The following is a 10,095-nucleotide window of genomic DNA, read 5'->3' on the forward strand; positions in this document are numbered from 1 at the left end:
GATCTGCACAGGGCAGGGCTGCACGGGGCTCTTCTTGGTGGAGGCTGGGCTCAGAGTGAGTGCTGGTAGCGCTGGGAGGATGCTGCATCCCTCCAGCACCACCAGCGCCCACTCCAAGCCCAGCCCCCACCAAGAAGAGCCCCGCACAGCCCCAGCTGTAGCCCACCCCATGCAAATCTGGGGATTGCAAGCAGTGGTGTCAACCCTCCCCAGGAGCCACGGCTCCGTCTCCCCCCTCCCACCTGGGCAACGTCTGCCCCTGCACCCTCCCTCACTGTAGGGGGCATTGATCTGTCCCCGCCATGCCCCTTCCCGCTCACCACACTGGACTTACCAGCTAGAGATACCTGTATCAGAAATCAGATTGGTATCAGCTGATATGCCTCCTTAAATATCGGCTATCACCATTGGCCTCAAAAATGTCTATCAGTGCACCCTTACTAACTGGTTGAACTGCTTGCTGAAAACATTTTAGGAAGTATCAAGAGCCTCACAACAGAAGATTCACTGTGCACCTGCATCTGCACAATCCCCTGGTTGGTGTTAAGCCAGGAAGTCCTAAATGAATCCTAGACAAATTACAAAAAAATCATTTTCTGGGGTTAAATCTGAAATCACAAATCACTAAGCAACTGAAAGCCAGAGAAATTAATTCTGACACTCTATTGCTAATCTACTCTTACTTTACCTTTGAAGTGTGTATCTATTTGGTATGGGACGATCACATAAAAATTCTACATTTTAGGATAGATGCAAAACAGAGCTTCCACAGTATTGGTTAATAGATCCCCCACCTACATTAAGCAAATGTTTTCTTGTTCCCAAAGATGACAATAATATTAATACACATGCCGGAACATATATTAAAACAAGGAAAAGGGGAAAAACCTTGCTTGTGCACTCTCAGCAGTCTAACCACACACCTTGATTACTCAAACTTGTATAAACATTCACCTATCTTGCTGGAGCAGTGACAGCATATATTTGGCATTTTTTGTAACCACAGCACCCAGTTTAATCCTGACCACTTCTTCCTTCCTCAAACTTGTCTCCCACATATATCTTGATCCAATTACCATATTCTACAACAGCTACAATTTTTCCAAGCACCTACACAAGACTGAGTCACCTCTATGTTTAGGTCTACTGCCTACGCCAGACAGATTTAGATTAAAGCAACAGTACAAAATTTCCTCTTTCCTTTTTTTTTTTTTGGAATGATCTGCCAAGTGTTTACACAATATTTCCAAATCCTCTAAACTGCAGTTTTTCTAAAAATGGTTTCCAGTAACACAAACAAATATTTTTTTCTCTTGTCCTGTTAGCAGTAATTTTAAATTTTAATGATTGCATGGTCAAACCGACTCTACAACTCATAGGTCTGTAAGCACAATCAAACTCTGACCTATTTAGGGAAACATTTAAATAGACTTTATACTGGCTCTATGTTAAGTGAATAGAGATGATACAAGAAGCATCAGGAAAAAGAAAACACAAAGAAAGATTTGTGACTAAACTGTTGGAAATATATAGAATATATCTACTAGTTAAAGGATGAAAATCTGTTGGAATTGTAAGGTATATATAAAGACGGATGGCATAACAAATAAATGTAGAATACATTAACATTAAATACTATGAAATGATAAAAACAAACTGGCAATAATATAAAACTGTAACAATATAAATTCCTGTCGGTCACAGAGACCCAAGAAAAAAGGGCAAGTAACTCTCTAAATCTCTCATTCATTTTGTATGTTTTCTATTCCAGGCTTGCCAAATGAGTCATTTCAGTCCGTGGTGCTTGATCTTGCACAGCCTAAATTTTTGGAAATACCCCTTTGGGGCTACTACTATTGTTCTTCAGACTTCTTTAAAATATGGAATTCTAAAGACTTTAAAAGTTTTCAGCTGGACATAGTGTTGCTAGGTTTAGACTGAGAATAAAAAAAAACATCTAGTTGGTAGGTTAAAATAAGTTCAGTAGTTGAAATTATCCAAGACCATTCTCACACATAAGTTTGTAGATTACCATTTAGTTTCCCAAAATGTGCATCAATGCATCCAGGAAGAACTGCCTTAATAATCTTTTTTTTTTTTTTTTTTTTTTTTTTTTTTTTTCAAACTAGCCAAGGCCTGCAGAAGGCCCATTTTAAAAACTGGCAAACACAAAATACCAAATATGTTGAAAGTTGCCAAGACTGAAAGTTTTAATAGTGACTCCACTGTTCTTTCTAGCTGAACAAAGTTTTGTAGTCCATCAACTGACCTTTGGGTAATACTTCAGAGACTGAATAATTGTATAACTATGGGAATGCATGATAATGTAAATTACAAACTACCCACAATATTTAACAAAAGAGTTAGCAGAACACCACCATGAGGCTACTTCTGAGAGACAGAAAAAACACACTGGAAAAATCGTTTTAATTTATTAGCTCCTAAATGTTAGACAACCAAGACACTGTCTTTTACCTCTGACAGTTCTAACACTCATTTAACAGACAACCTTGTCATTTTTCCAGGTTTACACAAACTTTTAAGGTTATGCTACAGTCACTGCTGTGACTGAGGCTCATGCAGGCATCCCTGTACCAGCTGTGAACTAACTAGCCCAAGAACCAACAGTAGTAGCCATAGCAGCACAGAATGCAGGGCAGGCTGTAAAACACACTCAAGAAGCTGGGTAAAAACTCGGGCAGTTAAGCTCAAGTGGAGCCCCAGTCTGTCCCATTATAACAAGGGAGGCTATGTTGTTTGTTGTAATATTTATGGTTTAAATGTATTCATGCTGCAAGAATTTTGTATGCTTCAGGTTTCCCTGACTAGCTTGTACATGGGGAAAGAAAGATTAATGGAATCCCTGTTGGGTCCCAGAGTTGCCAGAGGTGAAGAGAGGCGCCTTCAGCAAAGAACTGAATAGCTCTGAATAGGAATTGTTGAAGTTTCAGGTGGGCTTGATACTCATTCCTGGAAGGAAACACTCCATGGGCATTAAGGGAAGGAGATCGAGATAAGCATCACACCTAAAAAGCAGGTGCTGGCCTATGAGCTACAGACAGTGTAAAGCAAGGGGATGGCACGCTACTTTGGTATACTTTGGACTGTGTGGACTGGGGAAGGAAGAGTACCCTTGAGGTATTTAGGGTTCTGTGCACTGGACTGGGGTTGGGGGAACTGCTTAACCCTTTTAAGGGGGCAGGAGATCTTCTTGTTGGGTGACCTATTCCTCAAATACCGAAGAGGATCTGGTTGCTTTGATGCTTAAAACCTGAAGTGCACTCCTCCTTTCCCTACTGAGAAAGGTAAAGTCCCTCTCCAAGAAGGTAAACTAGAAGGTAGTTCTCTGAGGAAGGGCTGCAAGAGAGCCAAGGAGGGTCAGCAACCAAATGGCCAAGGTCTCTGAGTTGGAAGGACTTAGGGCTCTCCCCTACTCTAGAAGCCATGCCTGGCCTGGAGTCAGGGGGACTCAGAGACCAGACAAAGCCAGAGATTAGGAGCAAGCACTCCCCTGGAGGAATCTGACACACAGGCATAAGAGGTTTTTCACCATCCTATCAGATTACATTCCAGCTACATAAACTAGTACAGCATAGAACCAGCATGGCACCTCTAGCTGCTAAGGTAAAACAGAAGATGGATCAATCAGACTTAAAAAGATAAAGTAAAACAGGAAAGTTTCAGAGAAGGTCAGTGTCTCTACAGTGTCTGACACTGGCAAACTAAATCAGAACAACATGGAAATTCTTCTGCTGCCAACAAACAAAAAAAACAGGGGAATCAAGGAAGACAACTACCTTTCTACAGCTATTCATCCAGAAGCAAGTTTCTTACCTGCATGAGGTCCTGCCTTTCTTTTTCACCCATACATATAGCTTTCTTTATGCTTCGGAGTTCATTCATTATAGCTTGAGCTTCATCCAGTTTATAGTTTGTATGAGCACTTGACATCTTCCGATCAATTCTATTAACAAAAGGTAGTCAAATTCATAAGTTAATTACACAACTACCCCTAAAAAAATAAAAAGAATACTCAGGCTATATTTCCTACTCTTGCTAAATGTGTCCCTTTATTTGTATGAATAAAATGATACATTGCTTTGAACTAGCAAAACATTCAATATTCAAAACAGGAAAGGTAGGCACATAATCAAGTTATCATGAGGTAAGCCAGTTTATTGCCCATGTGCAGGCTCTGACCCTGCAGCAAATGCGGGATGCAAGTGTAATGATAAATTACCCTGCATTTACCACAGTGTTAAGAGCGGGTATCAAGGCAGGTACCACAGAAGAACTGACATGGTATAAGTTCATATACTAGTTTCTCCCAGTGACTTGTTTGGATGCCTATACACTAAGAACTATAAAACTGACAATAAAACGGGTTCTCCAGAACTGACAAGTTTCAGGATTTTAATCTGCTGATACAGAGCTCATCCAACATAAACATGAACTTTAACCAGTACGTGGATGTAATAAAAATAGCCTTAACTTTAAAACCAACTTAGATAACAATATCACAAATGGTAAAGGCGAATTAGGGGGCAGTGTCAACTAGACAAATGTAGCATTGCTTTTAACAACAAATTTTTAGGACTCTGTTCTTATCTTAGAAGCTTCTAGTGAAGGGACTCTCAGTTTTCCTAGGAAAATATTTCTGTAGTCTGAAGTGTTATTGTTAGGAAGCTCTCATATATATCCAGCTTAAAACCAGCACCATCAGGGCATTCTTTCTGTTAGATATCAATGTCCATGACAAAAATGCCTTTTCTCCATTAACATACAGATCTCAATGCTAGTCTGAAACCAGATGACTGTCCCAGGATATTTCAAGATCATCTAACGTATTTCGGGTCTGGAATTCGGAAAGCGAAAGTTGCATCCTATATCAAGATCAGATAATATTTCTCTCCAACTTAAAAAGAGTAGTTAGCTCAATTTCCTTCAAGTGGAAATCTATTTATAGATGGCTCACCTTGATGCCTCAGAGCCAATGCAGAGGGATTTAGGTGCTCCATGTCTAAAACCACAGTCAGCTTGACAGCATACCTGAAGGCCTGTTACCAGCAAACACTGAGAAAAGCACTTAGAAACTACTAATTGTAATGATATTGCAAGTCTCACTATATCTGGTGTTTCTTCCTAATAGCCCCAGCTCCAGAAGTCATAAAAATAAGAATCTCAGCTTCTGTTTTAAAAAGTTTAACATCCACTTTCTCGATTGTCAGGAAAGTGAAAAGTATGAGTTTTTAAACTACAAACAATAAAAAGCACTCAAAAGTTATCATGCTTAATGGTTATTCACTCACTGAATGTTAAGGATTGGAAGCACTGGTTTAAGGTTCTGACATGATTAGACTAAATGACATTAGACTAAATGACAGAAGGAAAATGACTATGTTCAGTAAGAAAAGATATAGCTCTCACAATTCAGTTTGATTTTTTCTACCTTTCTGCTACTACGGCAGTCCAAGTGACCTATGTCAATAATTTCTACTTGGAGCAGCTATATCTTCCCAAAGAGGGAATGCATCATAAGTTGGAAACTTATATCGTCTTATTTTCTTGTATATAGCCTACACATTTTTCAAAAAAACCATATGGTGAAATTTGGAGCTTACATCATACATGAGAAAACTGGATTTCCACAGGTGGATGACTTTGCCCCATGGGTCAGATATGGTCAGTGCCCAGGGCTGGTCAACGACCAGGGCCAGTGCACAGGGTCAGCATGTAGGATATAAGGCAAGGGACTGAATGGAGACAGAATAATCTCATGGCCATTTCATAGATGGTCACAGTGTTTCTCATTTTCTTGATGTTTGATCTGAGGAAGCACTAAGGACACACAACTGCAACCAGAGTCAGTGGAGACTGTTTTCAATGAATAAAATCTTATATACAATGCTCTGAAAAGTTAAGTCCTAGACATTTTAAGTTAAGCATATAAAATTAATGGAAACTTCAGTCTTTAATCTCTGTGCCAGAGTTCTCTACCTGGGAATAAATGGGGATAACACTAGTCCAATGTATGTCGCTGGAAGGCTATGAAGATAAACCAAATTAATACTGCTGAATGTCACAGAAGAGGCTATGAAAAAAATTAGTAATTTTGTCTCCATAGCTGGGTTTGAATAATGTGTAATAAACAAGATGCTGGGCTGTATTAAAACAATGAGGAGAAAGTGACCTCCATCCCCCATGCTGTGTACTGTATGTAGTCATCATCATTGGCAATCCTTTCCAGTCAAGGATGATTGTCTTCCATGACTGTCTTACTTGTGGGTTTGAAGACGGCTGACAATGCCAATCCGGGATTCACAGGTTCTACTGAAACTCAGGCACGTTTCCACGGGTGATTCTGAATTCTAGGTTGGTCCGTGACACAATTTCTGCCACTCCAACTGTTCCTTCTTCTGTTGTTGCTGCAAGGCTTCAAAGTACTGAGATTCTTGCAACAGACTCTTCCTCCATTTGGGCAGCCCCGAATGATAGTCTCCCAACACTTGATGGTGATGTTGCATTTTTTCAAGTTAGCCTTGAGGATGTCCTTGAAGCACTTTCTCTGCCCTCCTCTTGAGCTTCCACCTTGACTAAGCTGGGAAAATAAAACTTGCTTTGGAAGTCTGGAGTCAGATATCTAGATGAGGCAGAGAGCCAAGAGAAGTTGATGTCAGATGATCATTGCCTCTATGCTTGTAGCATTTGCTTGCAAGATGATGCTAATGTTGGTACATCTGTCTTCCCACTGGATTCAAAGGCTCTTTCACAGGTATCGTTGATGGTACTTCTCCACCAACCTGAGGTATCTCTTGTCCATTGTCCACGTCAGCTCTGTACAGCAAGGGAGAGATCACAACTACTTGATAAACCATGAGCTTGTTTTTGAATCTGATATTGTGATCTTCAAACACCCATTTCCTCTGGCATCTGAAGGCTGGACTTGCACATTTGAAGCAATGTTGGATTTCTTTGTCAATGTCAGCCTTCTGCAAGAGATGGCTTCCAAGGTACAGGAAATACTCAACATTGTCCAGATTCCCACCGTGAATCTGAATTACTGAAGCTAGGGACTGCTCATTAGGAGTTTGTTGGTGGAGGACCTCAGTCTTCTGAATGTTAAGCATCAGTCCCATTTTCTTGTATGCCTTGGTAAAGATGCCCATAGTTGCCTAAAGATTTACTTCTGAGTGAGTATATGTTACAGCATCACTAGTGTACTGGAGCTCAATGACTGAGGTCAGGGTGGTCTTGGTTTTGGCTCAGAGTTGGCTGAGATTAAACAGTTTACCCTCCATTTGCTAATTTAGCTCCACTCGTACTGGAGGTTTGTTGATGGTCAGATGTAGCATCACAGTAGAGAATATTGACTAGAGTATTGGAACGATGATGCAGCCCTGCTTAACTCCAGTCCTAACTTCAAAAAGATTTGTGATAAATCAATTACTGAGAACCACCACTGGCACAGTCACAGAGCAGGTAACACATGGTAATGAATTTTGGAGGGCATTCATACCTCAGAAGGATCCTCCACAGCACTTCTTGGCTGACAAAGTTGAAGACTTTCATGAAGTCAAAGGCCATATAGAGAGGTTTATATTGTACCCAGCATTTCTCCTGCAGCTGGCAAGCTGTGAATATTCTGTCAGCTGTGCCTCTGATGCCCTAACCCACACTGAGATTCCAGGAGAAGCTCTTCAGCAAATGGAAGGAGACTATGCAGGAGGGTTCTTGTAGGTAGGGAGGTAGGTAGGTAATCCCTCTGTAATTCACAGTCAAACCTGAATCCTTTCTTGAATCCTGTCACGATCATGGTGTTCCTGAGATTATCTGGGATTTCATCATTCTAGATCCTTAAAATGAGGGCATGGATCTGTGATGCAAGTTCCTCTCCCCCCGATTGAAGATTTCAGCAGGGATTCCATCTACTCCAGATGCCATGTCATTCTTCATCTGCTTGATGGCTTTCCTCACCTCATCAAGGGTTGGAGAGATTCCAAGATAGTCTCTGACTGGGTGTTGTGGGATGGAGTTGAGAACACTCATCAACAACAGAGTCTTGACTGAAAATATCTTCAACATGCTCCTTTCAACAGGTGTTGATGGCTCCCCTTCTCTTGATCAGGTCTTCTCCTTAGGTCTCAAGGGGGTAAGCCAGAGATGGATTTGGTGGCACTAAAGAAACCACGCATATCATGGACATCAGCAAGTTGTTGAATCTTCTTTGCCTTGTCTTCTCACTGCCTGTTCTTCATATTGCAGGTCCTCTTTTGGGTCTTTGCCTTATTCTCTGCCTGTTGATGATTCAATTTCTTTTGCTTGGAATTGGTGGCATTCTGCCAAGCACAAAAGGCATGGAGCTTGCAGTTGATCAACTCTTGGATCTCCCAGTCATGTTCATCAAACCAGTTTTGGTGTTTCCTGGTAGAGAACCAAAGTGCCTCTTTGCAGGTGATGACAGTGGACTTTAAGGCACCTAAAGCGCTGCCAACATTCTCCCATTGTTGTTTTTCACTGAAGCACTGATGGAAAAGCTCTCACTCAATTGGGTCCTTAAGCCTTTCAACACTGAACTTCCGCTGATATTGCTTGTGCTGCAGCCATTGTGTGGGAGGCAGTTTGAGTGACATAATCAAGCAGATGAGTGGTGATCAGTCCAGCAATCATCAGCTACTAGCATTAGCTCAACTGATGCGGACATCTTTGCGATCCCAGGCAAGAGTGATAATGTAGTCAATCAAGCGCTAATGCTGAAATCACGGGGACTGCCATGATGTCTTGTACCTGTTTTTCTGGCAGAACAGGGTGTTGATGATTGTAAGTGCATGTTCCATGCATTTGGTCATTTTCTAATAGATTCCACAGATATTTGCTGGCATTAATGACATTCCAGAATCCTGGGTTCCATCCCAAGCTCAGAGGAAAGTCTTTCTAGCACAGACTCTCTTGCCCATTTCTCCCTTAGCTTGACCCATTTTACCTCACTGCTTCTAACCTGTCACTTCCTCACCCCTGGCTCCTCAGCACAGTCTCACTCTCCTCCCCTAGCTAATCTTAAGGGTCTACTATTCAAGCTTCTCTTCCAAGTGACAGTTTCCTTCCAACGAGTCCCAGTCTCCACCAATGGACTTGATGTCTCAGCATCAATCTTGCCCTCCCCACACCTTGTCCTAGTCTTTGATCATCCAGTCACACTTCTATTCCACCCCTTTGGTCCTTATCTCCTTCTCTCACTGTCCCTACAACTCTGGCTTCTAGCCTGCCTCTCTCAATGCCTCATCCAATCTGTCTCCACTCTTGGCCCCCTACAAGGTTAGTCTCTTTGCCAGGCTAGACTGCATTCTTTTCCTGCATTTTAAGCTCCTTGTCAGATCTGTCTTGTTCTCACTCTCATTCCACTGATCTGGCCCCTGGTCCCATTCTCCTTGTCCAGTGAGGTAAAGTATGAAGAGCTTTTATCTCTTACCAAATATGAAGAGATTTTATCTCAGTGTCCCCCTTTCTGCCCACAGACAACTGGTCAGGCTTTTGTTTCCTCTGCTCAAATCAGACTGCTTATTCACTCTATGCCAGTAGAGACTGAATGTTTGTCCCCTCCCCCTGCAAAGTATACCGTGTTAAGTCCAACTCAGCTGGGAACAGGGATAAGAACACCAGTTATCCACCTGTTTGGACTCAGGGCACTCTCACTGCACCTGAGGGACCATAACATTTGTGAATTAAGTGGCACAAATGTCAAACCCCCCAGGAGAAGCCAAAGCCTGTGATTAACTACTTAGCTTATCAGCTTATCTCCTCCAACTTCACAGCACCATTCAAAGGACCTGGTGGCACCCCAGGATGCCCCAGTACCCTGGTAGAGAATCAGTGCATTGGAGAGGAAGTCCAGCTTTGCCGCTGTAATTTTGGACTGCAGCATAATCAGTCACTCAATGGTGGGGGGAGGCATGTTGATACATGTGTAGCTGCGGAAGCAGTATTAACTTTAATGAGACAGAGACTGTTCTTTTGTTCTGTGGGGGATGACATCTGCATAGTCCAGTTAGCACTGGGAGCTGTAAGAGGCTCAGGCATGCTCAATGAGACACACTCTTT

General features: G+C 41.9%; 1 protein-coding gene across 4 annotated transcripts in view; it reads right to left on the reverse strand.

Moving 5' to 3' along the window:
• The window catches only part of WWC3 (WWC family member 3), a 126,382-nt gene that overhangs the window by 76,097 nt on the left and 40,190 nt on the right, over window positions 1-10,095 (reverse strand). For all 4 annotated transcript variants that reach the window (XM_025202527.1, XM_025202526.1, XM_025202528.1 and 1 more), the window contains one exon: window positions 3,835-3,964. In XM_025202527.1, the coding sequence (XP_025058312.1) occupies window positions 3,835-3,964 (130 nt within the window). The remainder of the gene's footprint in view (window positions 1-3,834; window positions 3,965-10,095) is intronic.

The sequence above is a fragment of the Alligator sinensis genome, unplaced genomic scaffold, assembly GCF_000455745.1.
Source record: "Alligator sinensis unplaced genomic scaffold, ASM45574v1 scaffold312_1, whole genome shotgun sequence".
NCBI classification, from domain to species: Eukaryota; Metazoa; Chordata; order Crocodylia; family Alligatoridae; genus Alligator; species Alligator sinensis.